We start from the raw sequence: 19,101 nt of genomic DNA, 5'->3' as shown, positions 1-19,101 counted from the left end.
ACTGCATTTTCTGCCCGTGGATATGTTATAAGAGTGACAGTTATATCCTATTATTCAGTCAGACAAGAGTAGCCAAAGAGTTAGGGTGGGTGCTATAGACTGATTTCCTCTTGTTTTTCAATTCAAAATTAGGGATGTATAGCTTTTCGCGAATATGTGAAAACAAACCAACAAAATAATCAGATATGGTTAATTCCGATTTCACATGAATATTAAGGACACCACGGATTTCAAAGATTGTAATTTGTGGGATTCCGGGAAGTATGATTCAATAGTTCGATCTTGAATCAGTTACTATTAACTCAAAAGTCAGTTTATACAATAAAAACAAAACTGTGAAATTTCGTACAGAGTATAGGAAATAGTATTTCAATGAAAGCAAACAGATTGTTAATATTTTATGCATCTAAAGAGCTTAAGGTAGAATTAAGATAACTTACACATAATGAAATGGAATGGCGTAAATCATACAACTGATAACTTGACGCTGTTTGACCTTACATTTAAGAAGTTCAAGGTTTTTTGGTGAGTAGTTTGCAAGATCATATCACTTATTTAACACACAATATAATTCATTACCTAATCATTAAGCCTCTTTTAACCAAGAAAGTATTTACCCTAAAACAGAGAACAGATAATAAAAGATCTGCTCCTAACCGGATGTAGTTCTTCTGATTGTACACGAATATCGGGATCATCAAGGATTTAAGAGATTGTGCGTACTTTGTGGGGTTTTGTCTGTAGTTAAGTAGACTTAGTGCTTAGCCACTGAGGGGCGTGGGATTTTAGACAGTACGATTTAATACTTGGATCCTGAACTACAAACTTCATACAGGATATATGAAAAATTATATCTATGAAAACAAGTTATTACCTTATGTATTTAAACAGCTTAAGAAATATTATAGCTTACTTACATAGAATTAAACGAAAGAGTGCAAACCATACAAACCACCTATAACTGACAACACTGTATGACGTTTCACTCATGAAGCAACCATACAACAAACCTACAACTGATAATTTAACACCGTATGATGCTTCACTCATGAAGCAACCAAACAACAAACCTACAAATGATAATTTAACACTGTATGACGTTTCACTCATGAAGCAACCAAACAACAAACCTACAAATGATAATTTAACACTGTATGACGTTTCACTCATGAAGCAACCATACAACAAATTAAAATAACGCTCGAAGCTAATGCTAGTTTGTTCCATCACTTTTTAAGTGTCACACTTTCTTTATTTAACGTACTTAATCATTAGACGATGGGTTACATTGTATAATGAAAACAATTATCTTACAAGCCACTACGCTACACTTTATGCCACACAACATCAAGGTATTAGTTATATATTTCAGTGTTGTCACTTCATAACTGAAACGTCATACAGTGTTATCAGTTCTGGGTATATCTAAAATATGCAAACAAACAGATCAAATGCATTTTAATAGCCTCTCACGTGATAACTACAGCCATCAACAATTCCATGAAGCATAAGATGGTTCTAAATATATTTTTTTCTAATTTGTTCATGATTAACAATTGCAGTTAAATAAGCAAAAGAGAAACAGAAAGCCAGCGACATCTATCGGTAGGTTTAAACATACAAAGATACGAAAATTAGAAGAAAACAGTAAGCTAAATCATATTAACTAAACAAAGTAATACATTAAAACTTATGCTTTTATGTAAATGCACAGGCATGCGTTAAATAAATATATTGCTCAGTGTGATGAATGTTCTTAAATTAACTGTTTGGAAATAAACAAAGCATAACTATGCTATTAAACTTAAGCTTAGGATGTTCATTTGATGCCTTTACCACACACACAATGTCTGAGTAATGTTACATACACCCTATTTAGAGTTTTTTTTTTTGGCAAAGTCTATTTCAAATTTGTATATTTACTGCTATGCCTTAAAAACATGATAATTTACGTGAAAGACTAACTATTAATATTAATACAATAAATTTTAAATATTTTTAGTAACTATAATGCTAAAAACAAAATATTATCAATATATAGATAATAAAATATTACCCTCTACATTTATGTTTACTATTGTGACTATCAATGTAGTGTGTTTGAGTACAGTAATCGACAAGGGAAAAATATATATGAGCTTTACAATTTAATTAGAAAATCTTCATTTACAAACACATATATAAAAAACACAATCCTAAAATCAGATATTTTTCATCTCAACTTTCGTGACAGTAAAAAATCCTATAGGAAGAAAAACAATTAAATGAACCATAAAAGAACATAAAATAGTGCTTTTGGAAGATAGACCTTTCTTCTTTAGGAAGTAAAGACAAGCCTATCTCCCAAAAACACTCTGGTTATTGTCTATTTTGTGATTCATCTCAACTTAATATTTAAACAACATTTTAAGAGTGAATGATATTGATGAATTACACTATTTCCTAAGATTGATTTTTTTTATTTTTCCATCACAACTAACATTTACACATAAATTTCATATATGATTTTGAAATGTAAGTAACTCTTTATCACAAAAAATAGAATTGTCAGCTAACCCTTCACCACATGCTTCAATTACATTATAAACAACACCAAACAAGAATAAACACTGGTTCTCTTCATACACTGATCCACTGAATCGGCATATTATGCAGTGCAAACCAAAAATATTCTTTAAATACAATTGTTTACATACATGTACAGTACCTATCAAAAATAATATGTGCACCTAGTTTTGTACAAAAAAAATTACTTGGTGAAACTCACTTCCTCGTAGGTTTGGAACACACTAAAAGTTCTGTTAAAATAATATCAATCATTCTGTATGAAGAAAAAAATTTCTAAGATCAGTCGCCATTATGTATTTTTTAAATTAATGTTTATAGCCACCTACATACTTTAGCTACAGATGTGTTTTTTTTATCTTTATCAATTCACTAATATGTACTATGACATCAAAAACCTGGAAAACTATTATTGATATAAAGACTACAAATTACAATCAAATCTTCAACTAATTTTATGTAACTAATTTAGATTTTTGAGAATATAAGGAAAGTAGTTACTAAAAACTCTCCACAAGTCCCATAAATCCATCAAACATCTTTGTAAAATAAATAACTTTTAAGTGTGAAAATTTTGGTTTTATTCTATTTGTTTGTTGCAATACAAATGAAATATTAGAAACTTATTCAAATTTCTTTTTATTCCCAAACAGATAGTTTTATTTCTGGTCTTATCTTTCATTATCCTTACCTCTAATAAAACTATCTGGCTGAAACAGTGAGCATAAATAATACATCATATCCTCTACCAAGATGTATTAATTTACACACTGATGTTTGTAGTTGTACAATAATATCAAGTTTTATTAATGTATAGAGCACACTTCCAAAACAAAAGATTACAGTTTTTGCAATAACTATGATGAATATAGTCTGTTCATAAAGAAATAAAGGGGGATCATTTAGATGGAATGACTTCCGTTTACTGCAATGAAAACACAAGAATGGGAAGTACAAACACTCAATTTACTAAGCCTACCAAGCTTAATGAAGTTAAGTTTAAAAACACAGAGCAAATAAAATATACTTTTGATTAAAAATGTGCCACTTTTTAATTACTTTTCATGCCAAGAAATTATGTGCATAAAAAAGGGGAATAAAGAATTTGATTATGAAAAATATCTTAATATTCACATTATAAACATATAATCTGACCGGGGTATTATTAAATCATGGCCATTTCGGTTTCTCTTTTGATTTCTGAACATTTTGTTTTAAAACCACGTGACATCAAGTGCACAGTTATTTTTTTCTCATTTCCGCAAGATGGTCCTCGTCAAAATAAATATATATCTTCAGTTGTTTCCCGCTCTTAATATTTTAGCTTTGTCAGTACTTATCGCTTTTATTCTTGACAGTCACCATGATAACGTTAGTTTGGTGAATCAGGAACAAGGCACTCACAAATACAGCTTGAGCTCTGGAGAAAAAAAACGAATTCAATGCTTTGCATCAATTAAAACTACTTCAAGTGTATAAAATTCTGTGTTATATAAATAAATAATAAGTTAAATTCACATCTATTGTTTGATGTGAGTTGTGTTAGTTTTGCGATTTTATAGCAACAGCTACCTTTCACTCTTAACACCATATTTTAGTAAACGTATATACGTATTTAAATATCCTGTTTTTTTCCATTACAGGACTATCATTTAAGTAAAATGGTTTAACTTTCTTAACATGCAGAATATTTCTCTCACTTTTATAGAATATCAAAGACACACAGTTCACAAAAGGAGTGACAGAAAAATAAAAACCTACTTAATAATTGGTCTAACATAAACAACAGATGATTTAGGAACTAATTAAAGAACTTTATTTGAATAACCGTATGACAAACACAGAATAGATAAAAATAAATTGAATTACTGAGACAAAGTATGTTTTATAAAAGCTAACACGAAATAACTGTATGAGTTGATTTAATCAGGTTCTAAAGTGTACATTCCCAAAGATAATGTAGCCAAAATTACCTACATTACCGTAAGGTTTACTAAATCTTCAAACGCAAGGGTTCCTGCAACTGTTTTGGAACACAATTTATATAAGGAATTAACTGTGATGTATGATCAAATAAGTTGGTTTACAGAACGATGTTGATTTTAAGGGAGATGACTGTTATGTGCCTGAATGAGCATATCATTAATAAGGTGCCAGACAAACCCTGTATAAAGGGAATTTATTGAACTAAAAATTCTGTAATAACTTAATGTGTATCAAAGATTTTTTGATAAATTATCTTCCTCTTCCAAAACATTGCACTAAGTATAAACAAAATTCTTTTTTTTTTAATGTTGTGTTTCGAAAAGTCAGCTTAACTGAAAATTTACAATGAACAACAAAAACCATGTGAAATCACAAATTGAGTCTTATATTCAGTTATAGTTTCCTAATAATCTATCTATTTTTCTTGTTGTGTATGTACAAATTTCACTGAACCCAGATTTCTCTGATGTACTTTGTCGAAGTGTCTCACAAACCAATTATTTCTGCTGCCTGGATATGAAGCAGGGTTGGGCAATACGAAAACTTCTCAAAATTATTAGTTTTCTTGACTAAAAATGTACAAGTATCCTGATTTCAGAAACTTCCAGTTGTGAATATAAAAATGTGTACATGTTCATTGTATTCATCCGTACATTTCCATGCACTCAACAAATGTTTTTACTGTATATGATATTGTGCTTAACAACAGGTCACAATGAATTTTACATTATTTAAAAAAAACACATACTGTGTGACTGGGATAAAAGCATGGTAATTGATCTTTGTCAGTAAGTTAATCTCAGAAAACCATATGGTTTTGACAAATTACTATTTGAAGAATATTTTATAGCATATGATGATTTCTATGTTATATGAAAATTAACTATAAACTATATAAAAACAAACTGATATAAATGTGCAGTTGAGGCCAATAACTTATTTCCATTTTCCACAAACACGTTGTTCTGAGTAGAATGATTCATTTAGTGCTTAGAAATACAAATTGGTTATGAAACACTGATTGTTATCGCAAGCTGAATCATAACAACCATTTCTTTAACCACAGAAAGGTGTAGACTGTTTGCCATGGATATCACGTTCAATGCCCTACACTTAAGAAAATCATTCATAAAAAAAATGTTTTTGTCTCTAAAAGTTGTGAATGCTAACAAACTCTCATTCAAATTTGATGACGAGGAACCCACTTTGAGACTAATAATGGTTGGAGATGGCTTGAATGGGTAATGAAGAAAAGCTTTAATATAAGTTTAACATAACAGCAAATGTACAACGTTTCGACAAGGTTTTGTCATCATCAGGTACAAGTAATTTACACTGATACAGATATATATATATATATATATATATATAATACTATATATATAGTATTGAACAAAGAAGTCACATGACTGGAACTGTTGCAAAACTTAAGAGAGGTATCTAGGCACCCCGAGGTGTTGGTTTAGAGTAGGGTTGTTTTGTTCAATTAAGATAGATTCCTTGATTTTTCGTTTGTTTATGTTGGGTTCTTAGTTTAAAATGACTCTCATTCAGAAATAGCCCTTGTTTTCAGATAAACTTGTTATCTGATCAACCTTTCAATATGGTTTCATTAAATTTCACACTTTCATTACAATACTGACTGTATTAATTCACACAATTCTTGGCCATCAACTATATCATCCAGAAAGGGAAAACACTGTGAACTACACATGAATTGAGAGTATTAATAATTAAGATTAATTAATGAACTTTTTCAATGTACTTAAATTTCAGTGATATTTTGTGAACAAAATGTGCTGCAAGGGATTTCATGTTAGTGCCTCATATGCTCACTGCAATAGCATTGGACTCCTCACTGTATGTCCTGTAATCTTGTTCGTGCAAAAGCATTGAACTTCCTTCTATATGTTCAATCAATCTCGTTACTGCAACTGCATTGTACTACCTTCTATACTTCCAGTAATCTTGTCAAGCATTTTTCCTTTTCAGCATTTAAAGGGATAAATATTTCCACTAGAGTCTAAGCAAATGAAGGCAGAAATAAGAAAAAAAAATGACTAAAATTTTCAAAACTTATTTAAAAAAGGCCTGCATGACACATTCTTACCAGAAAAATTAATCTGTACTATATTCTTAGTGGTTCTTCAAGACTATAAGCCTAAATTTAAACTTGAACTGACCAACAAATGTTACAGAGGAGTCAATTATAGTGACAGATGAATACAAAACAGCTGATTGATGGGCAACAAATACAGTAACTGAGAGATAACAACTAACTGACAAACACAGTAATTAAGAGATAAAGACTTGAAATGACAGATGCCAGTGGGTAAGAAAAATGTGCAACTTACTGCCCTTCTTTAAAGAAGTCTTTCAATGTGTTGCTGAATCGTTTAGAACACTTCACAAACTCCTTCTTTCGTTGCTCCAAAGCCTGAAGGAATAGTTACCATAATGAAAATCCTTGTTAGTTGGAGCTGTTTTCTTTTGTTTCAATTTGCAATTTTGAAAGACACTTAACAGCACAATATTTATAGAGAAGACAGAAACTTCTTAGTATAATCAAAGAATTAAACACTTGAGTCACAGCAAGTTCAAAATATTAACTTTAAGAGCCAAAACTTTACAGTTTCCCTCTTTCTCTGCCAAACAAATCTAAATTTGTATAAACTTCATTTTTGCTACTTCCTCTAATTTTCAAAAGTAAGAATTATAAACCAAAAGTTGTATCCATACCATCAATTATACAAAACTAGTGAGAGACGACACTGAGAACATTCATAATCTTGTATATTTACTTTAAAAACTCCATTAAAACTTTTAAGAAAAAAACATAAGTAGGCTTTTATTCATTTATTTGCTATTTCCCTTCAAATTGTCAAATAAAGCCTATTATTCCATATGTGAATTTCAGTAAAAAAATCTATAGATAAACATTCTTAACTGTAAACTCTATGAGAAAGTAAAGTGACTGATAATACAAAGCTCCTTTTGAACATCATTTGTACTAAGTAGTGGAGTGCAACACACAAAGTGTGCAGTTAAAATCCACTCTTCTCACTGGAAATCCATATAGGACAACAGATGTGATTTCAATTATCTGTCTCATAGCAGTGGCATATCACACAGCTTACTAACCAATAGATCAATTAAACGGTCTTGAATAACTTTTAACAGATGCCCAATTTGAGTTGCAAAGAGCAAATGGTTCTATCCATATTAAATGAACTTAAAAACATGAAAAAAAAACAAAAATAAACAAATTTGTAGTTAAAATAGAGCTTTAAAAAGCGTGTGCTTTATTTTAAGAAATAACATTTACTAAATTTTACTCATTCAGTCTTACCTGCCTTCCACTAGCTGAATGAATGAAACTAGTGACTTCATACACAGTGTCTAAAAGTTTTTTAATTGCACTGGCAATTTCTCTAAATAAACAAGAAAGAAACAATACTTATCAATTTAGTTACATGTTGGTCTAAACATAATTACAGGCAAACAACTTTAAATTAAAATGTGAACAGTTTATTGTAGTATTCCTTGGTTTTGGTTAAGTCTTGTAAACACTAAAAAATTACTTCACATTTCTGTACGAGTAAACACATTAGAACATTGTTGCTAATGAAACTGTAAAAATAGAACACTGAAAGACAAATATTATCTGTGGATTTGGTTGTAATTTAAGAAATGTCTACAAAATACATACTATTGTTTTTAAGATTTAAAATACTTTAAGAGTGAGTAAGTATGAACATGGCAACACTTCTATTTCCATATTGTAATACTCAAACTAACTTTTATACCTGACTTACCAGAAACTGCAAATGCATTAGCTCAAGATTTTGAGAAGATAAGAATAAGAATTCAATTAAGCTATTTTGTTCATAATATGAACTTACAAAAAAAAACAGATGTATACAAGTAAAGGTTGTAACAGAAGAAAGTATTATATCACAAATTATAACCTTACTGTTTACAACTAATTTTAAAATCTGTTAGATCAACACAGTTGAAAATCACAAGGTAATAAAAAAAAAAAAAGAAACATGCAACATGAGGAGCCTTAAATATGGAATTACTCTAAACTCACTTGATAGTTTCAAGGAATGTTTTCCGATCATTTATTTCATCTGGAATGCGACTCAGTATTTTTTTCAAGGAATATGCTTTTTTATTCAGTTCCTGGAAGGCATCTTCTGATCGTGTTGACTTGTATTCTATCAATACCAGAAAGCAAAATATAATAAATTCTATTACAAAACAGCATGTATGTGAAATTAACTAGATTATTAACATACTTTGATTGGATAAAAACATTTTCTACAGCGTAATTACAAATTAGGATATTATTTTAAAGAAATTAATTTCATTTCTTATACAAATCAGTGATTGGATGTTTCTGAAAATGGCTAAAAGATGTAGTTTGAAGTCATGCAGCAAATCCACAAACAGATTTTACTTTGGATATATTAATAGAGCTCATCTTTTTTTTTCAAGGCCCACGGTCGTGAAAAAGTAGGATATTTTACTATAAATTTGGCTGAAAAAAATAATTTAAAAAGTGCATCAAGTGCAGTAGTAATTATTAGTAAACAGTTTAGTTACATTAGTTGAGCTGATTTCAACACAACTTTCAGATTTTCAATCAGATACCAGGAAACAGTAGTAACTGGCAGAGTCTGTGATTAACATAAAAAATGAAAGAAAGGACCCATTACCCTCATGCACTGTACCTATGATGCATATCAATTAAGATAAAAAGCATAAAAGTAGTCAGTTGTCAAATCAGCATTTAAAAAGAAAAAAAAGCACAGCCAAATCGGCAGTTTTTCACGGTGCCAGGTCTTAATAAACGAAAGTCAATATACACTAGTAAATCTGATTGTGCAGCTTTCAATCACACGAAGTATATTCAAATTTAAATATGCATAGAAAACTGGAGTTATGTTATGACTAATAGCACTCTGTAATGTACTGCATTTCAACAAGAACAAATGTTAAATAATACACCTGAGGGACGGCAGATTGGAGGTGAGCACTAGTGTTAAGGGAAAGGCTTCAGGGGTGATTGTTGTTAAGTGTATAAACCATGTAACTGTGAATAATTGGTTAATCAAGTTCTGTGGTCTATTTATAAAAGTTTGAGTTCAAAAGTAAGAAAATTTTTGTAACCTTGTGTAAGACTGTAGAGGACTCTTATTAGAGTCAAGTGTAGTTGTGGTTTCCTTACTAAAGGAATGTTATTGACATGGTGAAAAGCAAGTAAAGAAGCTACTAGAATAATAGTTATTTTATAAAACCGAACTATGAAAAACGAATTTAAACCTTGAATTAATTTTCTCTGGCTCAATTCAGATTTTTAAGTTATTAGGATAATATCCTTGTGGGAGGTCTGTTCAAGAGATGGTATAATAATATAGTTTGGTATGTTATGAATTTCTTGCAAAGCTACACAAGGGCTATCTGCGCTAGCCATCCCTAATTTAGCAGTGTAAGACTAGAGGGAAGGCAGTTAGTCATCACCACCCACCGCCAACTCTTGGGCTACTCTTTTACCAATGAATAGTGGGATTGACTGTCATATTATAACGCCCCCACGGCTGAAAGGCCGAGCATGTTTGGTGTGACGGGGATTTGAACCTGCAACCCTCAGATTGTGAGTCGAGCGCCCTAACCACCTGGCTATGCTGGGCCTGATAATATAGAAAATAAGAACTTGAACATTATGGACTAAGGAGTTTGAAAGTCAAGATTAAAGTTGTGCTTCAGCAAAATTACCTATTTATTAGTTATAACTTGCAGAACAGATAATAATAGTACTTTGTATTCTGTTATTTTCAACTTTTACTGGAGAAGAAAGATGTTATGATCTACATTTAGTTTGGGTGGATTGTTCTGATTGGTTGTTTTAATTGTGTAGGGAGTAAACATAAAACTGAATGGCTTTTCGTAACATGATCACTTTTATGATCTTATATTTGTGTAAATTCTTTGAGTTTTCTACAGATAGATACAAACTATAATAAGTAAAAGATATAAAAAACTAAATCAAACTAACACAACAAGTATAGTAGAGATAATTTTTAAAATAAAAGATGCTGTTGCTGATAAACATCAATTATTCTAATGGTTTATTTGTTTGTTACAAAGCACAATGGACTATCTGTGCTCTGTTCACAGTGGATATATAAACCCAATGTTTAGCATTATAAGCCCACTGACTTCCCACTGAGAGGCTATTCTAACAGAATTTGAAGTAATTGATTAGTTTTGTTTGACTTACAAAGCAACACAACAGACTATCTGTTCTGTGCCTACTGCATGTATCAAACCCAAACTCTGGTGTTCTTAGCCCTGTAGTTTACAGCTGAGCCACTGTAGAACAATTTGAAACAAACTCGTATATCCAGTTTGCTTTTTAATTTCTATAAGTTCATTATTCTGTAATTTGTTAAAAATTGAAATTAGATTTGGGGAGCTTTTGCAAAACATTTGTAAATACAATTTAGATATTTCTGTCAGAAATTATTCTCAGTATTTTAACAACAAATAGTGTTAGAGAGTGAGAGAGAGTAGTCTTTGTAAGGCTAAGATAAGGGTGGTTTCTGAGGGTCGTATGACCCATGATAGCAATATCGTTTTTTTAATGTTTAAAACAATAGGAATTAACTGAAGAGCCTACTGTCAGTATACATCCAATACATATACTGTTTGGTGAGTAAATCAGATATCTTAAAATGAAAAACACAGATTCTAAACTAAAGATCCCTGAATCTGAAATACTGTCAATATTACATTAAGGTTAATAGAAAGTGAAATTAATTTAGTTTAATTGTTGTTTTCTTATTGTATAGAAATAATATATATATATATAAAGACAAACAATAGTATAATTTTGGTAAAGTTGGTATCATTAAAGCAATTTCTGGCCAAGCAAAAAGTTAACATACTACACTAGAAATTTGAAAACATTGTCCAAATCTGGTGGTTGTATTTGATATGATTTTATATAAATCATCTTCATATTAAGTTGTACTACTCTTCTAGAGCTGAGCAATTAATTCCATCAATTGATTACCTATAGCATCAAATACATTGATTAATGTCATGTACAATAATCAATTAGTCAAAATTATGATTGATTAAACAAAAATATTCAACACTTGAAATTAGTGCTTCTGATTATTACTATGTTTGATCATTTTAACTATCCAAGTTTCACGTCAGAATAATCAATAGTTGAATGTAATCAATTAATGAATCTGACAATAAACAATTAGCAAACTCCAATAGTCACCCAGTTTTAACTACTACAGACACAAAAATTAAATATAAAATGTAATATGTTTACAAAGATGATAAAATTGAATGAAATAAGGTTTCATATTATATTTTACTTGAATACCTACTAGGGAGAAAACATATCCTTTGCGTATGAAACATTTTTGGTTGTGGTATTTTGGATCCGAGTGCACAAAGTTTGTAAGATGTAAAATCAATCACTATCACTTCTTTCCTACAGTTAAGTGACCTGTCTAGACTACTCAAGGATGAAGTTAGTTATATATAGTTCTGAACAAATCTGATGGCCATGCAAGATATCTCAGTGACTGCGAGGTTAAGTTATTCCATAACACTGGATACCCAACAAACATCTCTAGTACAAAGATACTTTCAGCTGAATGGTCTGATCAAAAATGACAAACCTATAGACTTACCTCGTAAGACACACCATATATAGTGATGCTTTCAAAACCTGGGTATCAGTGGCAAGTATTAAAACTCAGTGATATTGCTCCTAGATAACAGTACCAGTAGTCTAAGTGTCTATAAACAAATGAATGAATTTACACACAAAATCTTGACATGTAAACACTGCTGTTTGAGATGAGGCTTTGAGGGATGACAGATACATTCATCAAATACTTTTCCCTCTGAATTGCATAGTACTATCTACACCCAACCTTCCCTTACACATATGGTAACATTGTCTGTACTTTTCTACTCCTAATTTAATTTTGCACAGTTTAATGAAATTTAAAAAGCTTCCCACTCATGCACATGTTACTCTTTTAATTTTTAGATTTATCCTTACAACTTAGAAAAACAAATCAAACTACTAGTATGTGTATATATAAAAGATTCAGTACCTTCTGTCTCTGGGATATTTCCTTGTAATTTTAGTAAACTCTCTGTCATGTTAACAGAAAGATCAGCACGTTTAAGAAGGCCCATTACTAAGTCATAAGCAAATCCAGGGTTAAGATGCTCCACCTGTAATATCATGCACATGAAAAATGTCAATGTTTTTAAAACACATCTTTGAATTATGTTTGAAAATATCAAGATTATGGTAAAGAGTGTCAGCTCCTAAAGATTTCAGTTTATTTCTATTGTTTTTTTCTTTCCTATGAGATTTTCAAATGACAAACATTTTACAAGTTTTAGAAATAACTACTTTAAATATTGGAAAAAATTGTTTGAAACAATGTATTTTTCAATCATCAAACTAAAATCAAATGATGAAGCAGTTGATCTCAAACATAGTAAGTCTGAGGTGTATAAAAATATATATCCATAAAAAAACACAAGTGTCAGGAAATCACTCGATATATTTTAGAAAAAAATGCTAAGATCTTAAAAGTTTATATAAGTATTTATTTTCTTGCTTGCAACTGGTAGTTTTAGGGTTTTATTTTCTGCCATTTTGATATGTGATTTAAAGTTTATTATGCTAAATGAGTTAACTAAATTTCTGAATCAATTATGTAAGTTATCTTTGAAACCTGTGCAAACTTTTGGTTCTCTTGCTGGAGAGTTTAATGAGCAAGATCTATATTACATGATGTATTTATACTTTTCACGTAATGTCTTTCCCATTGGAGGCTTCAGCCAGTTCAATATGATCAGGCCTGCTTTTTCAGTTCTTTCTATCACTTTAAATCAAATCTTATTTAAGAAGTTACAAAAATACATTGCTGTTAAATTTAAAATAAAATGCTAATTTTTAAAATGTTATTAATTTTGACAATGATCTAGCTGTTATGTCTAAGTTATTTGGGGTTGATATTTTTGTAAGTATAACCATCTTATGTTAAGAAACTTCATGACATTTCTTCGTGAGCATAATCATAATTTTCTTTTACTTATGCATTTTTTTCAGCTATCGTCTGCAGAATCGGTCTATCTATTTGTCATTTAGGTCTCACTAAATTAACATTTTTAATATCAGCTTAAATGAAAACAGGTTGAAGTTAAATTTGAGTTGAAAGCAGAGTTTCCTACACATACAGTCTTTGAATTTGAATCACTATACCACAAGTTTAAGTTTAAACGTGTTGGTTTGATGTCACACTGGTTTTCAATACGTGTCAAATGCAAAATAAGAGTTATCACTAATCATCCCTCTAATACACATCAGTGAGTGACATTAAAAACAATGAAATGCAGATACTACACAGCTACAACCATAGTAACACCAGATGAAGTAATTACTATGTTTGAGTGCTAAGTACAGAAATTCTACCCAAGACCTTCACAGTTGAAAAGTGTACAAGTGCTGTAGACAGCCTCTGCCAAACAGTCAACAGGAGCTGCTACCGAGTTGATGCTATACTTCGATTCTTTGGTTAATTGGTATTGACTGAATTATGCTATTTTTCTATAAACAAAACAGTTTCGCTGGCTAAACTGAGACATGTTCATAGCATGTCACTGAACTATGATGACCTCCAATCAATACGGTGGCCTTGTGTCATATAGAAAGTAGATCATCAAATGCAATTTAGATCATGATAAAGTTTGTTAAAATTGTTCTGGTTAGTTTGAATTTGCTAAGAATAAACGTGTCATGATATAAAAGACTGTTTAGTTTAGATATTATTGATTAATTTATTTTTGCGAGTGAATATTTCATTATTGTTTAGTTTTTGTTATAATAAGAGTTAAAAGCAGACAGACAATAGCAGAAGTGAGTAAAGTTACAACAAGGAAAAGTTTGGCACGAAGTTAATTACTGTAGATGTGATAGGCCTAACGACTAACATAGGCTTAATGTTTAATATATTAGAGCAAGACTAACAGTAGAAACAGAGATAAAAAAATAATTTATTCCATCAAAGCACGGTTCTAAAGTAATTGAATCAGCCCGAGTGCACTTTGACAAAAGGAACAGAGGATCTTTAGAAGAAAGAAGACCAAACAATTACAGTAACTCATGCCACAATTGTAAGTGAATCACACACAAAATACTAGTGCAAAGTAATAGAGAAGATAGTTTAAAATATTGGCTTAGTTTCTCAGTTACAAATATTTAATGTCTATATACAACAATATTGTTCAAAAATCTTGTATTACTGTGTGTGTAATTATATCGATGGTCTAGGCCAAGCATGTGCAACTTCCTCTACAGTGCAGGCTGAATAGCAATTTTTAAATGTACTTGCAGGCCACACCATATGAAGCAAAATCATAACTAATAATCCATATTTTAATATCATATAAGTTTTAAGTTGTTAGATTTATAAGGCAATATTTAAAAAAATCATGAATTTCCCCTATTGTGAGAAATGTGACATTTTTTCTCTAGGCATTACCTCTCCTCTAATTTATTTACCATGCCTCCAATAAGTATGAAATTTAATGTAAATTACTCACTATAACCTTGTAATTGCTCAAACAAAGCATAATTTTCCAAGCCTTCAATCTTGTTTGGTTACAGAGCCATCAAAGAAGAAATCAGACCCCTCTTGCCACACCAACCTGTCACATCCTCTCTTTCAGGATTTAATAATTCTCTCTTATGTTTAATACTAAATTCTTTATAACCAATAGTAAGCCAAGGTTTTCCTCTATCAAATGATGTATTATATTACACTGTTTTCTGTACAGAAGACTGTCAATTTCTCTTTTAGTGCAAGCTTTGTTCCCACAGAAAAGATATCGACTAGCTTGGATGAATTTGTAACAGCTCTTCTTGCATAGTTTGAAAGCCAGAAAAATTGTAATAGTTATGGGACATTGTCTGCTTTATGCATGCTATTATTCTATGTTCTTTGATGCATCATTTAATTATTTATGCATCAATTTATGATGTCTATTAAGCATGAATAACAGCTACAATTGAGCCAAACACATTTTTCTAAATTATTTAAGAACCAAATTGCTTGTAGGTCCATGACTTTGTAGACTGGGTCCCTAATGAAATACAAGTTACAAACACAAAATTTTAAATAAAGAAAACACAATTTATGAAAACATCAATGAGGTATCTCTTCTGCCCTTGAAGTATGTAATTAATATTAAGATAATGTCTATTAAAATATTGTAAAAAAAAAGCCTGGGTAGAGACTCTCTTCTTCAAACTGAAAAGTACGTAATTTGTGGTGTGTGTGTTTGAGATACCATCAAGGTCTGTTCTTCGTCACAATGGTTAAAACTTTTCTATTCTTGATAACCTACACATAAATTGGTTAAGGAACAATTTTTGAAATCTGCTTAAAAATGACACCATAAAAAAAAAGGAATATCTGGTGGTAAATTAAAACAAACAAAAAATTAATAATACTAGGTCTAGTAAATCCACTGAAAAACACACACACACACACTAATTCATTAAAACCCATGTTAGAACTAAGCTGAAACAATTTTGGGTACATTAGTGTATAGTTCTTGACACCTACTCAGCAAATCAGTTCATCTACAGTTAAAGTTTTCTAAGAGTTTCAAAATGTAAGCCCATTTTTACAAACAGGTTCAGAAAACCAACAAAAAATACAATAATTTATAATGTCACTGTTTGAACTTTCACCTCCAACGTAATATTAATCAGTCTCCTAAGTCTAATACATTTATTAGCTTATATGTTATACATTTAACAGAAATTAATGTCAATTTGAATCTATAATTGGGGTCTCAAATTCAGCTGTCTGGTATATCTCTTAGGTTAGGCTCTACTTTAAGCAGGACTAAAATACAATAGGTTTATTCATCAAATAATAGTTGACTAAAATAATTTATAGTTCATGTTTCTGTATTTTCAAGGTAGTAATAACTTGATATATAATTATGTTCTGAGGGCTAAAGTTATATTTTTGAACAACTGTTAATAAGACATGTTCTTAGTGGTTTACTTAGCAAAAAGGTTCAATTTACTGAAGTAAATAGTTTTGTTAACATAATGTATAATAAATTACTATTTCCACAGTTTTGTATGCTCTCTCTTTAAACAATGTAAAATATTAAATCATATTAAAACACACCAAAAATATCCTGCTACAGTCAAAATAGAAACATCAGTATCAATCAAAATACCTTGGAAAGTGAAGTTTTTAGAGCTTCAGCTGCAGTGGTGTCCTTTCTTTCAAGCTAAAAAGAAAATATATTACAAATGTGAAGGTCTAAAATATCACTGTCCTCCTTACAATCATATCAGAAAAACACATAGATTAAAAAAGTCTTAATATAAAAACCCTATAACCCAAGCACTTTCAAAAGGTGGATGTTTCTTCTTCAGAAGATAAAAGGCTCACCTTATAGGGTTTCTTACAAATACATGTGATTTTCTAGCTAACTGTAAAATAATCAGCATGGTTAAAAACAGAAATGTAAATACAAAATGAACTAAATACAAAATATACAGCAAGTTTTTTTCAGTTGTTTTAAACCTTAAGATTTGTTCTGCACTGATCAATGCAGTAAATACACCAGTTTTTACCGAAATTGAGCATCTTTTAACCTTTGTAAAAGAAGGTATATCAAAAAGACAGGAAAACAAACAAATTATTATTTGATATTGATTACACATGAGACAAATCATCATAAACTGCAATTTCTTTATTAACATCTTAACTAGCTGTTTCTTCAACGTAACACCAGTAATTTTGCTGTTACACTTGAGATATTATAATTCAATAGTGAATACTGTGTGAAATATGAAATTATTTTCGAAGTTGAAATAATATCTGAGTATGATAGCAGTGTTACAAGGCATAGTACAATACCATTTTCTAATGGTTAATGTTATATGCACAACAAGAAAGGATGATATCTGAGATGTAAAGGTTGCCATGTGAGTTAAGACCTCTGAAATTTTTTTCTTTTGGAAAAAGAAAAGTTAGAGAGAGAATCTGATTGAGATGTTTAAGATTGTTATGGGAATTGATAGTTTTGATTCATCATCTTTTCCCATACTAATAGTGAGAACAGTAGATCTAGGGGATATAAATATAAATTTTGGCAGGGTAGGAGTAATCTTCAGTTAAGACAGCTTTATTTTTCTAACATTTTGCTGGTCTTTGCAAGGGGTTGCCTTCAGATGTGGTGAATACAGTTAATTTAAGGGAGTGTAAAGAAAGGCTTGATAAACATTGGAATGATAGGGCCTGGCTTTGTGTGTTTTCATTGTAAAGTTTAGTTGTGAATGGGGATGCCCAAGAAGGACCAACAGTTCCCTTGTTAATCTTAAATCATATGTATATGTAAAGAGTCAGAGATTCTTGCATAATCAGTGCCACTGTTGAATGGTAAATTTTAAATGATTTATTGGAGTATGAAGTTTAACAGTTATGTAAAGCCACACAGTGAGATTATTAAACTATAATGTTTTCTTACTCTAGAAAAGTAATTAAATCTTTACCAAATACTCATATATCTAAACTGTACTCAATGTATTACTTAAGATTTGGGGAAAGAGTTCTACATCAGGACATGAACTGGTGATTAGTGGATTTTGCTAACTAATTAATTGTCAGACTCATCAATCAAATATTCTCGTAAGAGACTTTGATAATTGGAATAACTGAAATTAGTAACAATACAAAACATTAATTTTGTTTAGATTATTTTCATGAGTTGTGACAATAATATATTTAGCATGAATATGAATAACCTTGAATTAACTGTAAATAATAATGAGAAATGATAACAGCAATATTTCGATTACTTATATAATTGATTATTTTGTGATATTAATCAAATTAATCATATTTTACTTAACTGATTATTTTTTTGTGATACTAATTGATGCTCATAAGTAATTGTCTAGCTCTACTGCAATTACAGTTACATAAGCAAATTAATAAGTGATGACATTATACAAATAGAAAACAAACAAATGGTGGTGAGGGATTACACAGTTGAAATTGAAGAATCAAAGCTAGCAAAAAGAAGATATAACAAGGAACTATTTATTTATAACTATTTATAATATATAAATAGTAACGGGAATATAGGAGGAATTTTTAAAAAACAAAAGAAATTGTTCTAACACTAGTAAAAGAAAACTTTATAAACACTAATAATGGTTGGAGACGGCATGAATGGGTAATGAAGAAAAACTTTAATATAAGTTGAACATAACAGCAAATGTACAACGTTTTGTCGAAGGTATCTGATGATGGCAAAACCTTGTCGAAACGTTGTACATTTTCTGTTATGTTAAACTTATATTAAAGTTTTTCTTCATTACCCATTCATGCCGTCTCCAACCATTATTAGTGTTTATAAAGTTTTCTTTTACTAGTGTTAGAACAATTTCTTTTGTTTTTT

The 19,101-nt window shown here is 30.3% G+C and overlaps 1 protein-coding gene across 4 annotated transcripts in view; it reads right to left on the bottom strand.

Moving 5' to 3' along the window:
* Positions 1-2,132: 2,132 nt before the first annotated feature.
* LOC106467120 (programmed cell death protein 10-like) overlaps positions 2,133-19,101 on the bottom strand; it is a 19,965-nt gene continuing 2,996 nt past the window's right edge. For all 4 annotated transcript variants that reach the window (XM_022395755.1, XM_022395747.1, XM_022395742.1 and 1 more), the window contains exons 3-8: positions 16,867-16,920; positions 12,705-12,828; positions 8,645-8,771; positions 7,901-7,982; positions 6,906-6,988; positions 2,133-3,985 (exon numbers count right to left, since the gene is read on the bottom strand). In XM_022395755.1, coding sequence (XP_022251463.1) covers positions 3,895-3,985; positions 6,906-6,988; positions 7,901-7,982; positions 8,645-8,771; positions 12,705-12,828; positions 16,867-16,920 — 561 coding nt within the window. In that variant the 3' untranslated portion in view covers positions 2,133-3,894. The remainder of the gene's footprint in view (positions 3,986-6,905; positions 6,989-7,900; positions 7,983-8,644; positions 8,772-12,704; positions 12,829-16,866; positions 16,921-19,101) is intronic.

Source organism: Limulus polyphemus, unplaced genomic scaffold (assembly GCF_000517525.1).
Source record: "Limulus polyphemus unplaced genomic scaffold, Limulus_polyphemus-2.1.2 Scaffold77, whole genome shotgun sequence".
Lineage (NCBI taxonomy): Eukaryota > Metazoa > Arthropoda > Merostomata > Xiphosura > Limulidae > Limulus > Limulus polyphemus.
This window is presented reverse-complemented; position numbering and strand designations above follow the sequence as displayed.